At 36.7% G+C, this 19,492-nt stretch overlaps 1 protein-coding gene and 1 pseudogene across 8 annotated transcripts in view; one reads left to right on the top strand and one right to left on the bottom strand.

The window, feature by feature from the left end:
- Positions 1-19,492, top strand: part of NETO2 (neuropilin and tolloid like 2) — a 105,550-nt gene that overhangs the window by 36,505 nt on the left and 49,553 nt on the right. For all 8 annotated transcript variants that reach the window (XR_014058998.1, XR_014058997.1, XR_014058994.1 and 5 more), the window contains exon 7: positions 3,689-3,917. Coding sequence is in view for 2 of the 8 variants with exons in the window: in XM_081507948.1 (XP_081364074.1) it covers positions 3,689-3,917 (229 nt within the window). In the remaining 6 variants the exon portion in view is untranslated. The remainder of the gene's footprint in view (positions 1-3,688; positions 3,918-19,492) is intronic.
- On the bottom strand, positions 17,418-18,365 carry LOC145512396 (PDZ and LIM domain protein 1 pseudogene; annotated as a pseudogene).

A 19,492-nucleotide genomic window follows, 5' to 3' on the forward strand; every position in this document is an offset into this window, starting at 1 on the left:
TAACTTGATAGTCAACCCTCAGTATCTGAGGTTCCGCATCCTCAGATTCAACCAGCTACAGACTGTGTAGTACTGTGAAAGAAAGTGAAAGTGTTAGTCACTCAGTCATGTCCAGCTCTTTGTAACCCAATGGTCTGTAGCCCGCCAGTCTCCTCTGTCCATGGAACTCTCCAGACAAGAATACTGGAGTGGGTTGCCATTCCCTTCTCCAGGGGATCTTCCTGAACCAGGGATCGAACACAGGTCTCCCACATTTCAGGCAGATTCTTTACCATCTGAGCCACCAGGGAAGTGTAGTGTAATACTGTAGTATGAAATTATTGAATAAAATCCACATAAATGAACCTGCATATTTGAAACCCATGTTCAAGGGTCAACTGTACACAGAATTGAACTGTACAAGTCCACATATATAGGTTTTATTCAGTAAATATTATAGTGCTATACAACTTGCAATTGGTTGTGTTTATAGACACAGAACCACAAATACAGAGGTTGCCCTGTAGGGCTTGAGCACATGCAGATTTTGGTATCCAGAGCAGGATCTTCCTAGAACCAGCTACCCAGTGCTACTGAGGGATGACTATGCGGAGGTGAGGTGGGGTTTGTGGGTTTGTTTGTTTTTTTTTTACAATATTTAATAATTAATTATTTAAATGTTTAAGTGAAATTAATACTTTAGATGTGGCTCTTTTCTAAAATACCTCATAAAGAAATGATTTTATATTCATAAGATTTTTAGGAATGTAACCTAGAATGTTAAATATTGAAGAATGTTACTTTTAACATATAAAAGTAAATTATTTTTTAAAGTTAACATAAAAAACACTTGACATGGAAATTGGTTCAAAATTTTTTAATTGGGTTCAACTAAAAGAGTAAGCGGAGAAGGCAATGGCACCCCACTCCAGTACTCTTGCCTGGAAAATCCCATGGACGGAGAAGCCTGATAGGCTACAGTCCATGGGGTCACTAAGAGTCGGACACGACTGAGCGACTTCACTTTCACTTTTCCCTTTCATGCGCTGGAGAAGGAAATGGCAACCCACTCCAGTATTCTTGCCTGGAGAATCCCAGGGACGGCGGAGCCTGGTGGGCTGCCGTCTATGGGTTCGCACAGAGTCGGACACGACTGAAGCGACTTAGCAGCAGCAGCAAAAGAGTAAGCAGATGATTTCATTTGAGGAATTTAAAAGAGAAAATGTTAAAGACAAGGATAGCCCTTGAATACTCAAAATGGGGTAAACTAGTTTACGGGTGATATTCAAGAAAAATTCACTTACGTATAAAAGTCGTTGGTGTTTGCATTTAAGTAGTGTTTTAGTCAGTTTTATCAGTGGCCTTTCCATAAAAATAACAGCTTTCTGAGGATCTCACTGCATTTCTTTTGCGGTCTTTGGGGCCTCTAATAAAAAGCGTCCTTTTCCCCATTGGAGTTATAAACCAGTTGAGACAGTGGAGCTTCAGAATAGCCCCTTTATTATAATAAAGGCTAGGACGCAGCTTATAGTGAGAGAATCAAACTAGACCTGCTAATTCCCTACCCACCAGGTCCACCTCCTACCTAAGCCTAGACTGGAACATCCCATCCGAGGAAAGTGCATCTGCAGAAGAGACCCACTTACCCAGGTCACTGTTATTCTCATTCACTGGTCCAGGGAAGGAGGAAAGGAGAAGTGACCAAATACCATCCCCAAGCCAGGTGACTCTCTTCACTTCCCTGGAGGGGAATAGGAGTAGGTAATTAAAGATCTTCTGCAGTCTGAGAGAAGAGTAGTTTGTGCCCCGATCCACCCATTTCAATTTGTTAGCCTCATAATGTTAGAAATATTTTCTGAAAATTAGTTGAATTAAACTATTAATGTCAATATTTACCTGTATCACAATAGAAAAGAATGTTATTTTTGTCATATGGCTTACCTTAAAACTTTGATTTTTAAAAGTTACATATTTAAAGCTCATTTACTATAGCCTTACACAAGTATGGTGTTTCTTTGTATTAAAAAAAAAAAAACAGTAGAGAGGAAATACTTCAGACTTCTTAATGGTCTTCCTGATATTCAGCTCTATCAAAACTAGGTTTTACAAACCTGTTCACTTTTTCATTGATTGCTCTTTCTGAGCAAGAATTATACTGGGTAGCACATTGACACTCATTGGAAGACCATACAGTCTAATGGAGAAGACAAATAATAACGAATATTTAGTGAGACTCACCCAGACAACCATGGGCAGAATGTTCTGGTTATATAAATGATGGAGAAAGTAATGAAAACAGATTGTATATTTTAAGCAAACATATTACTTCTGTGTTAAAATACATTTATGAGGTTTTGTGAAGTTTTGAAATGGAAGTACATTACCAGTAATTTTGCTCATGAAAGTGGCAAATTGGTCATTTCAAATAAGCCAAAATTACTGGTCAAAATTTAACTCTGAGATATAGTTTTGAGTTTTTGTTCTTACTTTTATGTCATCAAGGTATTTTAGAGGGGAAGTATGTGATGTTTTTGTTTTATGAAGCCCTTTAAATTACAGGGTGGATGTGGCATCATACCACTACCTCAGAGATAGCAGTCAGCAAGGTGAATACCCACTAGACATCTCCAGTGGCAATCAAAGAAATCTTTATTCTTCATTCACTAAAATTTTGCTTTAATTGTAGAGTCACATATGAGCAACTGTATTCAAAAATGAACCATGTATATGAAGAGTGTGTATATGTATACGTGCATGCATGCACACACATAAAAGGCATCCCAGGGAATGTGAAGAACATACATCCTAATAAGATTCAGACCAGCTTAGGTTCACATCCTCGCCCTAAGTAACCTTGGACAAGTTCCTTAGTCCGAGTGAGCCTTAATTTCCTCTCAGCCCATAAAGAATAGTACCTGTTTCATTCTGTTCTTTTGGAGATTTTGCTCAAGGTGTTTCTAAGCCTAAAGTCTAATGGAACTCTTCAAATAAGAATGGATCAAGCACATTTTAAGAAAACTGAGTGCTGGGTAGCAGACTGCCTATGAAATTTGAGGAAAGGTGACACTAAGTAATTGAATACTAGTGCTTATTTTGAAACTCCAGTTTAAATCTTTGTGACTGAAAACTTAGAAATTGTTAATTTATGGAGTAAAATCATAAAACCACTTACATGTGCAACAGTAGGATAGTGGATAAATAAATGACATCATAGGAATGATTACAATTATGAAGCGATAGGTAAGTTCTGATGTGTTACAGCAAAAGCAGAGTGTGTGTATCTTAAAATTAAGCTTAGATTTTAAAAATGTGGAGAAAAACTGAAAAAAGTTAATCATAGTAATTGTTAGAGTGATAGAATTATGAATGTTTATTTTCCCAGTTTGTCAGTACCATAAGATTGTTTTTATAACAAGGAAAATATGTACGATATCATGCCTCGTGAAGCAAAAAATTTCTCTTTATAGACAAAACACAAGCTTTAGGTTCCTTAACGCTTGGTTCCATTATTAAGACAACCAAAGGAACAGAACATTAGTCTTAGTTCTTTTACCTTCTTAGGCATCAGCCTTTTATCTATTATCTATTTTTTCTGTCAGCTGTTATAATTCAGTTCAGTCCGCGTTACATATTGATTGTATAATAGAACTACAAAATTAAAATTCATATCTTTTTAAAAGCACTGTTTTTCTTTGTTTTAATGTTACAGATTTATTTGCGGTTCCTAGATTATCAAATGGAGCACTCAAATGAGTGCAAGAGAAACTTCGTTGCAGTCTACGATGGAAGCAGTTCTATTGAAAATCTGAAGGCCAAATTTTGCAGCACTGTGGCCAATGATGTAATGCTTAAGACAGGAGTTGGGGTGATACGTATGTGGGCAGATGAAGGTAGTCGGCTAAGCAGGTTCAGAATGCTCTTTACTTCCTTTGTGGAGCGTAAGTAAATAATTTCTATAGCAGTGAGATCTTTTATATAATCATTTACTCAAAATACAATTATTGAGCATTTCCTTTTGACAAAGACTGCTAGTCACCAAATGTAGAAGTAGGTCTTAGTATGTCTTTTTTTTTTTTTTAATAAATTTATTTATTTTAGTTGGGGGCTAATTACTTTACAGTATTGTAGTGGTTTTTGCCATACATTGACATGAATCAGCCATGGGTTTACATGTGTTCCCCATCCTGAACCCCCCTCCCACTCCCTCCCCATCCCATCCCTCTGGGTCATCCCATTGCCCCAGCCCTGAGCATTTGTCTCATGCATCGAACCTGGAATGGTGTTCTGTTTCACATGATAATATACATGTTTCAATGCTATTCTCTCAGAACGTCCCACCCTCACCTTCTCTCTCAGAGTCCATAAGACTGTTCTATGCATCTGTGTCTCTTATTCTGTCTGGCATATAGGGTTATCGTTACCATCTTTCAAATTCCATATATATGCATTAGTATACTGTATGTCTTCTTAAAGAATTGACTGTCATGGGTGAAAAAAAGCATGGTAATGCATAAATTGCAACACTACCAGTTATAAAGATATATGGTAGGGAGTGCAAAAAGTGGAGAGTTCTCTCAGGATTTTCAAAATTAAAAATAATTATCAGTAGAATGAATTCATCTTGGTAAATAATTGTGAATCCACCAAACTATGCTCCCCAAAGATTTAGATAGACTGTTTTCTTTTTTAAAACTTTTAAAGTAATTTTAAGCTTATAAAAAGTTGTAAAATAGTAGAGTTCTCCTGTGCCCTTCACTCAGATTCCCCTAATGTTAACATCTTACAATACCATAGTAAAGCTGAATGTTAACACTGATGCAGTATTATTAACCAGTATATAGACCTTACCCAGTAATCACTAGTTTTCTCATTAATGTCCTTTTCTGATCCAAAATTACAAATTGCTTTTGTCATGTCTCCTTTAGTTTGCTCTGTTTGTGGCACCTTCTCAGTGTTGAATGACCTGGATGCATTTGAAGAGCACTGGCTAGCTAGCTGCTTAGTAGAATGTCCATCGGTTTAGGTTTCTCTGATGTTCTCTCTCTCATGAACTGAGGTTATGCATGTCTATCAAGAATACAATAGAAATCACATTCCACCTTTCTCAGTACATAATGTGGGTTTGCCTCACACTAACTTGGATCACTTTCTTAAGGTCCTATCTGCCACATTTCTACACTATAAACTTAAAATTTTTCTTTTCAAATTAATAACTCTCTTTGAGAGTATGCAAATATCCTTTTGCTCACTAATATTAGCATCCATTAATGGTTTCTGCCTGTAATAACTATTACTATAGTATTGACTTTAAGGTGGTTTTCTGTTTGCATCATTCTTTCTACATTTGTTAATTATAATTTTATGAGGAAGAGGTATTCTTTCCCCCTCATTTATTTATTCTATTTGTGTCACTATGAGCTCATGGATATTTATTTTACTCTATATATATATATATATATATATATATATATATATATATATATATACATACATATATATGTATATAATTCTATAATAGCATTTAGTTTGGTGCTAAACGTCCCAGCTTTGGCCATTAGGAGCTCCTTCAGTTTGCATCCTGTACTCTTTGGGTAAGCCTGTTATTGTTTAATCGCTTCCTTTTCTTATAGAGAAAGTAAGAATGAACCAGGCTCAACTTACGTTTTCTCTTTTGAGCCTTAGAATCAACCATGTTTCCAAAACGCCCTTTCCTTCTCTTCCAGTGAGAAACCTGACTCTGATTATCTACAGTATATTTATTTGTTCAATCCTAGGATATCCATTGGGCTTCCCTGGTGGCTCAGACAATAAAGAATCCTCCTGCAATGCAGGAGACTCAGCATCGATTCTTCAGTACTCAGCCTACCTTATGGTCCAGCTCTCACATCTATCCATGACTACTGGAAAGACCGTAGCTTGTTGGCTTTGTCAGCAAAGTGATGTCTTTGCTTCTTAATACGCTGTCTAGGTTTATTATAATCTTTCTTCCAAGAAGCAAGTGTCTTCTAATTTCATGACTGCAGTCACCGTCTGCAGTGATTTTGGAGCCCAAGAACAGAAAATCTGTCACTGCTTCCACTTTTTCCCTTCTATTTGCCATGACGTAATGGGACCGGATGCCATGATCCTAGTTTTTTAATGTTGAGTTTTCAGCCAGATTTTTCATACTCCTTCACCTTCATCAAAAGGCTCTTTAGTTCCTCTTTGCTTTCTGCCATTTGAGTGGTACTAATCTGAAGTTGTTGATATTTCTCCCAGCAATCTTGATTCTAGCTTGCTACTCACCCAGCCTGGCATTTTGCATGATGTACTCTGCATATAAGTTAAATAAGCAAGGTGACAGTACACAGACTTGTACTCCTTTCCCAATTTGGATCCAGTCTGTTGTTCCGTGTTCAGTTCTAACTGTTGCTTCCTGACCCTCATACAGGTTTCTCAGGAGACAGGTTAGATGGTCTGGTATTCCTGTCTCTTGAAGAGTTTTCCACAGTTCGTTTGTGATCCACACTGGCAAAGGCTTTCACGTAGTCAATGAGATAGAAGTAGATGCTTTTCTAGAATTCCCTTGCTTTCTCTGTGATGCAGTTGATGTTGGCAATTTGATCTCTGGTTCCTCTGCCTTTTCTAAATCCAGCTTGTACATCTGGAGGTTCTTAATTCAAGTACTAGTGAAGCCTAACTTGAAGGATTTTGAGCATAACCTTACTAGCATGGGAAGTGAGTGCAACTGTCAGGTAGTTTGAACATTCTTTAGCCCTGCCCTCCTTTGGAACTGGAATGAAAACTGACCTTTTCCAGTCCTGTGGCCACTGTTGGGTTTTGCCAAATACCCTTCTAGAATGGTTGTATATATTTTTAAATTATGGTAAAATATACCCTAAGCCATTTTTAAGTGTACAGTTCAGTGGCATTAAGCGCATTCACAACATCATACAACCATCACCACTATCCACTTGCAGAACTTATGTAACATCCCAAATTAAAAATCTATACCCATTAAATAATAACTTCCATTCTCTATTCCCCCAACCCCAGGTAACCTCTATCTTACTTTCTGTCTCCATAAATTTCCCTATTCTAGATACCTCATATAAATGGAATGTTTGTCCCTTTGTGTCTGATTTATTATACTTAGTATGTTTCTAAGAATTTCAGTCCTTTTTAAGGCTGGATAATTTTCCATTTTACATATACATTTTTGTTTATCATCATCTATTGATGAACACTTGAGTTGTTTCTGCTTTTGGCTGTTATGAATAAAGCCACTGTGGATCCTGGCATAGAGTTATCTCTTTGAATCTCTGATTTCAGTTTTTGCAGTATATACTATACCTAGAAGTGGAATTGCTGGATCATATAAATAGTGTTTATTTTTTTTTATTTTTTTATTTTTATTTATAAATTTATTTATTTTAGTTGGGGGCCAATCACTTCACAACATTGCAATAGTTTTTGCCATACATTGACATGAATCAGCCATGGGTTTACATGTGTTCCCCCTCCTGGACCCCCCACCCACCTCCCTCCCCATCCCATCCTTCTGGATCATCCCATTGCCCCGGCCCTGAGCCCTTGTCTCATGCATCGAACATGGAATGGTGTTCTGTTTCACATATGATAATATACATGTTTCAATGCTATTCTCCCAGAACGTCCCACCCTCACCTTCTCCCTCAGAGTCCATAAAATTGTTCCATGCATCTGTGTCTCTTATTCTGTCTCGCATATAGGGTTATCGTTACCATCTTTCAAATTCCATATATATGCATTAGTATACTGTATTGTTGTTTTTCTTACTTCAAAATAGTGTTTATTTTTAAGTTTTTTATTTTTCACTGGAGTATAGCCAGTTAACAATGTTCTAATAGTTTCAGGTGGACAGCAATAGAATTCAGCCATACAAAAAGATGTTTCCATTCTCCCCCAAACTTCCCTCCCATCTAGGCTGCCACATAACCTGGAACAGAGATCCTTGTGCTATATAGTAGGTCCTTGTTGGTTATCCTCCTTAAATACAATATTGTGTACATGTTGATTCCAAACTCCCTAACTAAATATGGATATTCTATATAGAATATTAAAATGTAATATCAAATATTAAAATGTAAAATCTATTTAAATTTTTATGACCACCAGCTGTTTTCACCGGAGAAGGCAATGACACCCCACTCCAGTACTTTTGCCTGGAAAATCCCATGGATGGAGGAGCCTGGTAGGCTGCAGTCCGTGGGGTCGCTAAGAATCAGACATGACTGAGCGACTTCACTTTCACTTTTCACTTGCATGCATTGGAGAGGGAACTGGCAACCCACTCCAGTATTCTTGCCTGGAGAATCCCAGGGACAGGGGAGCCTAGTGGGCTGCCGTCTATGGGGTCGCACAGAGTCGGACACGACTGAAGCAACTTAGCAGTAGCAGCAGCTGTTTTCACAGCAGCTGTTCCATTTTACATTCCCTCCAGCAATGCAATAGGGTTAGTCCCCATCCTCACCAAAACTTTTTTTTTTTTTAACAGTAGCCATCCTAATGGCTATATGATGTGTGATTCCAATTTGTATTTTCCCTAATGATGAGTGATGTTGAGTATCTTTTCATGCATCTTGGCCATTTGTATACCTTCTTTGGTGAATACCTGATGTTATTGCACTTCACAGACACTGCATTTTTTTTTTTTGGCACATTGAAGTCTTGTGGCTACTCTGCCTTGAGCAAGTTGGTCAGCACCATTTTTTCAACATTTGCTCACTTCATGTTTCTGTGTTACATTTTAGTAATTCTCACAACATTACAAACTTTTTCATTATTGTATGTATTATGGTGATCTGTGATCAGTGATCTTTGATGCTATTATCGCAAAAAGATTATGACTTCCTGAAAGCTCAGATGGCAGTTAGCATTTTTTAGCAGTAAAATATTTTTTAGTTAAAAGGTATGTGCATTATTTTCTTAGACATAATACTATTATGTACTTAATACATTACAGAATAGTGTAAGCATACACTATTTGGCAAACCAAAAACTTTGTATGATTTGGTTTACTGCAATACTTGCTTTATTGCAGTAGTCTGAAAGTGTGGTATGCTTGTATTTAGTCCTTTACTCATTTTTTAACTTGAAAGTGAAAATGTTAGCCACTCAGTTCTTGTCTGACTCTTTGCGACCCCATGGACTGTAGCCCACCATGCTCCTCTGTTCATGGAATTCTCCAGGCAAGAGTACTGGAGTGGGTAGCTATTCCCTTCTCCAGGAGATCTTCCCAACCCAGAGATCAAACCCAAGTTTCCTGTATTGCAGACAGTTTCTTAACCATTTGAGCCACCAGGTAGGTTCTTGGTTTTTTGTTAAGTTGTAGAAGTTCTTTATATATTCTGGATATTAATCTCTCATCAGATATGTGATTAGCAAGCATTTTTTCCCATTCTATGCATTATCTTTTCACTGTCCTGATAGTGTACTTTGAGAAAACAAAAATTTGATGTTATCCAGTTTGTCTGTTTTTTCCTTTTTGTCTATGCTTTCCGTGTCATAATCAAGAAATCATTGCCAGAGACAACATTATGAAGCTTTTCCTCTTTTAAAAATATTTGATAGCAAGTTTTTATTAATTTCTAGTGTTATATATCTTGTGTATACAGTGTTATATTTTTATTTTTGTATACACTGCAGCATAGTCACCACCAAAAGTTTATTTTCCATCTGTCACTGTACAATTGGCCTCTTTTACCCATTTGTCCTCCCCACCCCCCATAACCACTACTCTGTTTTCTGTAACTGTATGTTTGGTTTGGTCTATTCTTTGTTTTTTTAAATAATCCACATATGAGTGAAATCCTGTGGTGTTTGTCTTTTTCCATCTGATTGTCATTTAGCGTAATACCCTTTGGGTCTATCCATGTTGTTGCAAATGACAAGATTTCATCTTTTCTTACTATCGAGTACTAGTCCATTTTATATATACATATATACCACATGTTTATCCATTCATCCATCAGTGAGGCTTTGGTTCATTCGATATCTTGGCTATTGTAAATAATGCTGAGATGAACACAGGGGCATAAATCTTTTTAAATTAGTATTTTCGTATTCTTTGGATAAATACCCAGAAGTGGAATAGCTGGATCATGTGGAAGTTCTAGTTCTTAATTTTTGGAAGTCTTCATACTGTTTTCCATAATGTCTGCAACAACTTACATTTCCACCAAAACCGTATGAAGGTTCCTTTTGTTCACGTCCTCTCTAACACTTGTGATCTCTTGTCTCTTTGATAATAGCTGTTCTGACTGGTGTGAGGTAGGATCTCATTATTGTTTTGATTTGCATTTCCCTAATAATGAGTGATGTTAAGCATTTTTTCCTGTGCCTATTGGCCATTTGTATGTCTTCTTTGGAACAATGTCTATGAAATACCTCTGCCCATTTTTTTAAATCTAGTTCTTTGTTTTTTGGTTGTTGAGTTGTATGTGTTATTTCTATTATTTTGTATATTAACCCCATATTGAATATATGATTTGCAAATATTTTCTCCTATTCAGTAGGTTGCATTTTCATTTGTTGATGGCTTCCTTTCCTGTACAAAAGCTTCTTAGTTTGATGTAGTCTCACGTTTTATTTTTGCTTTTATTTCCTTTGCCTGAGGAGACATTTTCAGAAAAATGTTTGCTTAGACCAAGAGCAAAGAGTGTACTGCTTGTTTTCATCAAGGAGTTTTATGGTTTCAGGTCTTATATTCAAGTGTCTGATCTATTTGGAGTTGACTTTTGTGTTTGGTGTGAGGTAGTGATCTAGTTTCATTCTTTCTCATTGGCTGTCCAGTTTTCCTTGTGCCATTTATTGAAAAGACTATTCTGTCTCCATTTATGTTCTTTGCTTCTTTGTTTTAAATTAATTGTTCATATACATGTGGGTTTATTTCTGGGCTCTCAGTTCTTTTCCATTAATCTCTGTTTTCTGCCAATAACATGCTATTTTGAGTACTGTGGCTTAGTAATATAATTTGAAATCAGGGAGTGTGATACCTCCAGCTTTGTCCATTTTTCTCAGGATTGCTTTGGCTATTTGGGGTCTTTTATGTTTCTATATAAATCTTAGAGTTTTTTGTTTTGTTTCTGAGAAAATGTCCTTGGAATTCTGATAGGAATTGCATTGAATCTGTAGTTTGCTCTAGGTAATTTGGACATTTTAATAATGTTAATTCTTCAGTCCATGAGCACAAAGTTTATTTCCATTAATTTGTGTCTTCAATTTCTTTCAATAATAATCTTACAGTTTTCAGTGTACAGGTCTTATACCTCCTAGTTAAGTTTATACTTAAGTATTGTATTCTTTCTGTTGTAAATGGGATTCTCTTCACTGCTTTTTTTGTTGGTTCATTGTTAGTATATAGAAATGCACCATATTTTTTATATTGATCTTATACCCTGCAACTACTATATTATTTTTATTATTTCCAAAGGGTTTTTGGTGAATTTTTTAGAGTATTCTATGTATAAAATCTTATCATCCACAAGTAGTTACAGTTTTACCTCTTGTTTTCCAGTTCAGGTACCTTTTATTTCTTTTTCTTGCATAATTTCTCTGGTTAGGACTTCTAATACTGTGTTGAATAAGAGTGGCAAGATTGGGCATCCTTGTCTTGTTTCTGATCTTAAAGGAATAGCTTAAAGTTTTCATCACTGAGTATTACATTAGATATAGGTTTGCCATATATGGCCTTTATTGTATTTTTGGTACATTCCCCCATACCGATTTTATTGAGAGTTTTTATTGTAAATGAATATTAAATCTTGTCAGATGCTTCTTCATCTGTTGAAGACAGTCATGGTTTTTATCCTTTATTTTGTTCATGGGGTGTATCATATTGATTAATTTGTGGATGTTGAAACATCCTTGCATCCCTAGGGTAAATCCCACTTGATCATGTTGTATGATCCTTTTAATGTATTGTTGTATGGTTTGCTAACATTTTATTGAGAACTTTTGCATCTGTGTTCATCAGAGATACTGGCCTATAATTTTCGTTGAAGGTCTTCCCTGGTTTTGCTGTCAGTGTAATGGTGGCCTAATGGAATGAGTAGGAAGTATTCTCTCTTCTTCAGTTCGTTGGAAGAGATTAAGAAAGATAGGAATTAAATCTTGAATGATTGGTAGAATTCACTTGTAAAGCCATCTGGTCCTGGACTTTTGTTTTGGGGGGGAATTTTTTATCATTTTGACCACTTTACTAGTGATCAGTCTGTTAAAATTTTCTATTTCTTCATGGTTCAGTCTTGGAAGGTTGGATGATTCTACGAATTTGTCCATTCTAGGTTGTCCAATTTGTAGTCATGTAGTCGTTCATAATATTCTCTTTCATCCTTTATATTTCTGTGGTATACTTGTTATTTCTCCTCTCTTATTTATCAGATCCTTCTCTGTTTTTTTCTTAGACTAGCAAAAGTTTTGTCAGTTTTGTCTGTCTTTTCAAAGGAGCATCTCTTAATTTCATCTGTCTTTCCTATTGTCTTTTTAGTCTCTATTTCACATATTTCTGCTCTGATTTTTATTAGTTCTTTCCTTCTACTGACTTTGGACTTCATTCATTCTTCTTTTATAGTTCCTTTAGATGTAAGGTTAGATTTATTTGAGATTTTTCATGTTTCTCAGGGTAGGCCTGTATCACTATAATTTTCCCTCTCAATATTGCTTTTGCTGCATCCCCAAAGATTTGGTATGTCATATTTTGATTTGTCTTCAGGTATTTTAAATTTTTTTCTTTGATTTTTTTTTTTTTTTTTGGTGATCTAATTCTTACTCTGTAGCATTTGTTTAGCCTTCACATATTTGTAGATTTTTTTCAGCTTTCTTCTTGTAGTTGATATCTAATTTCACACTTTTGTGCTCAGAAAAGAGACTTGATGTAATTCCATTCTTAAATTTATTGACATTTGTTTTGTATCCCAACATGTGGTCTGTTCTTGAGAATACTTCACGTGCACTTGAGACGAAAGTGTACTCTCCATTTGGATAGAGTGCTCTGTACAAATCTATCCAGTCCTTCAGGTTTAATGCGTCTATGTTAAGTGCACATATATGAATAACTTATTACGTCTTCTTGATGAATTGTCCCCTTTATTGTTACATAATGTCCATCTTTGTCTCTTGTTACCTTTTTTGGCTTGAAGCCTGTTTTTTCTGATGTGAGTTTGACTACTCCTTTTGATACAACTTTTGATAGCTGCCATTTGCTTGGAGCATCATCTTCCACCCCTTCACCTTAAGCCTACTTGTCTGCAGAGCCGAAGTGAGTCTCCTGGAGGCAGCATATAGTTGGGTCTTACATTTTAATTCACCCAGCCATGCTGTGACTTTTGATTGGTGAATTCAGTCCATTTACATTTGGCATGAACATTGATAAATGAAAATATAGTACTGCCATTTCATTTTTTGTTTTCTGGTTGCTCTGTATGTCCATTGTGGTTTTTTCCTTATGTTTCTGTCTGCCATCTTAGTCTGGAGCTTTTCTGGGATATTTTTTCAGTTTCGTCTTTTTATGTTTTGTTGTTACTGTAAAGTTCATATAAAATGTCACATAGTTAAAATAGCCTTTTTTTCTGTTGACAGCATCTTGTTTTTATTTGCCTATATGAGTTCTGACCTTTTTCTTCTCCCCTTTTATGTTTTAGATGTCCAAATTCCTCAATTATTTGTTTTCATGTTATGAGTTTGTTACCAAATTGAAGTAGCTATAAATTATTTTTATAAATTTTTTCCCTTTAACCTTTTTCCTATGATAAGTTTAATATTCTGATATTAGAGTTTCAGCTTTCTCTGTCACCCTACTCAAAGTTTTGCATACTTTTTGCCTTCTCATTTCAGGTAGAAGAGGTCATGTCAGCATTTTTTGTAAGGCAGTTACAGTGCTGATGAACTCTCTCACGTGGTGTTTGGGGGAAAGCCTTTATTTCTTCTTCATATTTGAATGATAATTTTGCTGAAAAGAATATTTTTGACTGACAGTTTTTATCTTTCAGTATCATGTGTAGGATATGCCACTCCCTCCTGACCTGTAGAGTTTATTCTGAGAAACCTGCTGATAGCTTACTTTGTAAGCTAACATCTTCCCCCCCTCGGCTGGCTGCCTTTAAAATTCTTTCTCTGTCACTGAGTTTCAACAGTTTTAATATAATGTGTCTTGGAAAAGGTCTTTCTGCATGAGGTAATTAAATGTTCTCTTAGTTTCATGAAATTATATATCCAGTTCCTTCCCCAGTTTGGGGAAGTTCTCAGCTGTTATTTCTTGAAACAAACTCTCTGTTCTTTTCTCCCTCTGTTCTCCTTCTGGTATACCCATTATCCTAATGTTGCCCTTCCTAGTAGAGTTAGATAGTTCTCATAGAATTTACTTATTTTTTGGTCTTAATTCCCTCCTTTTCTACCTGTATCATTTCTAGATTTCTATCTTCAAGCTTCCATATGGCCTGCTGTCTTTCCAGTACTTTCTTCATCTCATTTATTAAGTTTTTCAGCTCCAGAATTTCTTTTCTAGAGTTTCAGTCACTTTTATAAAGTATTACTTCTGTTCATTGAGTTTATTCCTGAACACATTGAACTGCCTTTCTGAGTTTTCTTGTAGCTGGTTGAGTTTCTGTCTGACGGTTCATTTGAATGGTCTATAGATCTCATTGTTCTGAGACAAAGTTTGGTTTCTGGAGAACTTTCATTTTCTTTTTGTGATACCATGTTACCATGGTTCTTCATTGTGCGTTGAGTTGTTCCCCTTCTGGCACATTTGAAGTACCAAACATCTTTCTTTTTTAGTAAAGCTTCTCCCAGCCCACCCTACTTGATTCTAAGAATTCTACAGGTTAGAAATCAGAGGCCTTTCTCTAGTTTTTCAGTAGGTGGCGCTACAGCACAAATTTTGGTTTCTCTTACCTGAGCGGCCTCTGGTTGTATTTGAGAGTTGGCACTTTCCTTGTCATTTTCTTTGTTGTCATTGTGCCTCAGTGGTCTTTGGTGCCTTGATGCTGCCGGCATTGACACTTGGGGCACAAGGATTACAGGCACGTCACCACGTTTGGGATCTACCGAGTTGCAGGCTTTGTTACTGTAGGAGTAGGGGGAGGGGAGAAGGGGAGCTGGAGTGCAGATATCTCTGCTGTGACCAGGATTGTCTGGTTTTCAGGCAACACCACTGCAGGCAAGAGGAACAGGGTAACAGATCCCAGTGCCTTTGGTTCCCTGTGGCTCTGAGTGGCACTGCAGCCAAAAGGCTGGTGTTATATGGACCACCTCCCCTGCTACTACCAGGTTCTCTGGGATTGCTGGCTCAGCCATAGCAGCAAAGTGGTGCAGGCAGTGATTCTGCCATTCCGTGGATTCCACCTCCTGTTTGTGTTCCATTCCACCTACCTTTAGGTATAGACGTGCAATTCTCCAACATCCTGGTCTGTTGGGCAGAGTTGAGTTACAGATGTTTTACTGGTTGTAGACTGACGGAAGAGACAGAGGGAGCACTTGAACCATCATTAAACTGACGTCACTCCCTTTCTCCATATTTTCTTTTAATAATTTTATAGTTTTCACTCTTACATTTAGGTCTTTGATTCATTTCAAATTAATTTTTTCATCTTCATTCTTTTGCATGTGAATATACAGCTTTCCATAACCATTTCTTGAAAAGACTGTCCTTTCCCCTTTTAATCGTCTTATAGCCCTTGTCAAAAATCAGTTGACCATATATTAATACATGTGACAGTTTATTTGAGAGACTCTCTATTCCATTGATCTATTTGTCTATCCTAATGCCAATTACTTTGATTACTGTAGCTTTGTAGTAAGTTTTGAACTTGGGAAGAATCTTTCAACTCTGTTCTTTTTCAACTTTATTTTAACTATTCAGGGTCCCTTGAGATTCCATGAATCTTACAATAAGTTTTTCTATTCTGCAAAAAATACTTTTGGAATTTTGATAGGAATCACAGTAAACCTGTGAATTGCATCATCATTTGTTCCTTACTAATGTATAGATATATAACTAATTTTTGTTGATTTTGTATCTTATAATTTTGCTGAATTAGTTTATTTGCTCTGAATGTATGTCTGTGTTGTGGTCTTTTCAAGTTTACTCTTTGTAAGATCGTGTCATCTGCCAACAGAGGTAACTTTATAGTTTCCCTTCCAGTTTGAGTGCTTTTGTTTCCTTTTCTTACCTAATTGCTTTTGCTAGTACACTATATTAAACAGAAATGAAAACAGACATTCTTGTCTTGTTCCTGATTTTAAGGGGAAAACTTTCTACCTTTACCATTGAGTATGATGCTAACTGTGGGGTTTTCATATAGCCTTTATCATATTGAAAAAATGGTCTTGTATTCCTGCTTCATTGAGATTTTTTTTTATCATGAAATGAATTTTGTCAAATGCTTTTTCTGATTCACATGAGTTGATCGTGTGAGTCTTTTCTCCTTCATTCTGTTATTGAGGTATATTACATTAATTGATTTTTATATGTTAAACTATCCTTATATCCCACTTGATCCTCACATTAAAATGTTGCTGAATTCAGTGCTAGTATTTTGTTGACAGTTTTTGCATTGATACTCATAAGGGATGTTGGGATATTGGTCTGTAGTTTTGTTTTCTTGTTGTTTCTTTGGCTTTGATATCAGAGTAATGCTGGCCAACAAATGAGTAAGAATTGATCCCTCCTCTTCAACTTTTTAGAAGAGTTTGAGGATTGTTGTTAATTTTTCTTATGTGTTTGATAAAGAAGCCATCTGGTCTAGGGCTTTACTTTGTTGAAACATGTTTGATTACTGATTCAGTCTCCTTGCTATTTAGAAATCTCTTGAGGTCTTTTTTCCTCTTTGTCAGTTTTGGTAGATTGTGTGTCTTTAGGAATTTGTCTATTTCATCTAAGTTAGCCTTTTTTTGGTATACAAATTGTTCTTAGTATTCTTTTCTAATCCTTTTTGTATGTGTAAAATTTATACTAATGTCCCAACTTGCATTTCTGATTTTAGTAGTTTGAGTCTTTAATCTTTTCCTTAGTCATTGTATCTGAAAGTCTGCCTGGTTTGTTGATCTTTTCAAAGGACCAAGATTGGTGTTTTTATTTTCTCCAGTTTTTTCCCCTCTATTTTATTTATCTCTAATCTTTATATTTTAACCCTTCTGACAAAGACATAGAACTTTTGAGTTTTTAGAGTCTGTTAATTTATTGAGTAAAATCAAAATCATTGTCAGACATCAAATTTGGTTCAAATTTGGCTGATGTCCATTTGCAGCAGAGATGAATGGAGGGGAAGAGAAGACAGTGATGCTGGCAAGGGGACACTGAATAAAAGCAGGCGTCACACAGCCAGCATGAGTCAGTTAGCACAGAGTGGGACATGAAATTTAATAATCAGTGATAAAACCAACATAAGTGAGAATTTGGAAGAGAGAGGCCACAGCTTTCAGAAGACAAGATGCAGCAGAGGCTGTGTGGAAAACAGCATTGGGTACAGAACTGCTGGCTCATTTGGGAACACTGTGATCACATCGTAGCCCTCTGGTGGAGTGACTCACTCCTAGGCATGCTTTTCATGGTAGATCTGATCCTCCACAAAGAAATGACCCTCTGTTTCAGATTGGTGCCATAGTTGGTGCACACATAACACTCAGGGTGGCAGTGATGGTCCCGCAGCTTCACGAACACACTGACAATGCCGGTGTCCCATTTGTCGCACATGAGCAGCTTCTGGGCATTTCTAGTCAATGTAGCCACGTTGGTGACTGGAGCCTTAACACTTCTGAGTCCTGAGGGCTTGTTGGGATCCCCTTTCTCCTCAGACTCCAGGATTTCCTGCAAAACCAGGAATGAAGTGGGCTGTCTCAGAGGCTCATTTAACTCCTGTTTCTCCAGAAGCATCTTGTAAACTTCAGATTCTTTGCCAAAAACAAGTCTGCTTGGAAGCTGAGGATGGTCTAAAGCTCTGCTGTTCATCTGCCTGCTGGCTGCCTCTTTGACTCCAAGGGGTTGTTGAAGTTTTAGATATTTTCAGAGGAGTAGAAGCTAACTGGGTTGTTGTACTGGTTTGTGACAACCCTGGGGAAGAGCTGGAGGAAGGTGAGGTAGTAAAAATCATTAACTCTGGTTTGGGGTGCTTCCTATGTATAGGATCTCTTGGGGTTCAGAGGCTAAATTCATCTTGTATGGGTGATGTTTCCTTCCTGTGTCACCAGAGGAGACCATATTTCTGTTCTGTTGCTATGGTGAGAGTCATGTTGTCTGTGCAGCCCTTGATTTTGTTCTGAGCTTCTAAGTATGACATATTGCTGGTATTTTCCCCATCAATGGCTGTGGTTATGTCTCCAACACATATATTAGCTATTGCAGCCTTGATTCCAGGAATGACCTGGGAAATGAGGAACACTTAGTTTCCTCTGCTTTTTCTGGTTCTCTGTGATTTGAAGTCTTTCTCCTTTATTGTCTCCTTTTTTAAATGTAGGCATTATAGCTTTAAATTTCCTTCTTATCGCTGCTTTCACTGCTTTCTATAAGTTTCATATGTTGTATTTTCATTTGTTTCAAGGTATTTTCTAATTTCCCTTGTGATATATTCCTTTGAAGCGTTGGTTAAGAGTGCGTAGTGTAATTTCCACATATTTGTAAATTTTCCAGTTTTCCTTCTATTACTGATTTCTAATTTCATTTCACTGTGATTGGAAAAGATACTTTGTGTGATATCAATCTTTTAAAATTAAGACTTTGTGTGGCCTAACATATGATCTGTCCTAGAGAATGTTCCATGTGCACTCAAGAAAAATATATTCTGCTGTTGTCAGGTGGGGTTTTTATGTCTGTTAGTTTCAATTGGTTTATAGTACTGTTCAACTCCTTTATTTCTTTATTGGTCTTTTGAGGGTGTGCCCCTCACAGCTTGTGGGATCTTAGTTCCCTAACGAGAAAGTGAACCTGGGCCCTTGGCAGTGAAGATTGCAGAGTCCTAACCACTAGATCACCAGGGAGCCCCCTCCTTATTGATCTTCTGTATGGTTTTATTCATTATTGAAAGTAGAGTATTGGTATCTCCAACTGTTATCATAGAACTGTCTAATTCTCCCTTAAATTCTAACAATGTTTACTTCTTATATTTTAGGGCTCTGATTTTTGGTCCATATACGTTTATAATTATTATATCTTCTCGGTGAATTGACCCTTTTATCAAGGTACAGTGTCCTTCTTTGTCATTTGTAACAGTTTTGACTTAAAGTCTGTTTTTGTCTGATACAGGCGTATCTTAACAGACACTGCATTTTTTACAAATTGAAGGTTTGTGGCAACCCTGTATGTGTTCAGTTACTCAGTCATGTCTGACTCTTTGCAAGCTGGACTATGGCCCACCAGGCTCCTCTCTCCATGGTATTTCCTGGCAAGAATACTGGAATGGGTTGGCATTTACTCCTCCAAGGGATCTTCCTGACCAGAAATCAAACCTGTGTCTTCCACATCTCCAGCATTGCAGGCAGATTCGTTACTGCTGAGCCA

This window comes from Giraffa tippelskirchi, chromosome 7 (genome assembly GCF_054371585.1).
Source record: "Giraffa tippelskirchi isolate mGirTip1 chromosome 7, T2T-mGirTip1v1.2.pri, whole genome shotgun sequence".
Classification (NCBI taxonomy): Eukaryota; Metazoa; Chordata; class Mammalia; order Artiodactyla; family Giraffidae; genus Giraffa; species Giraffa tippelskirchi.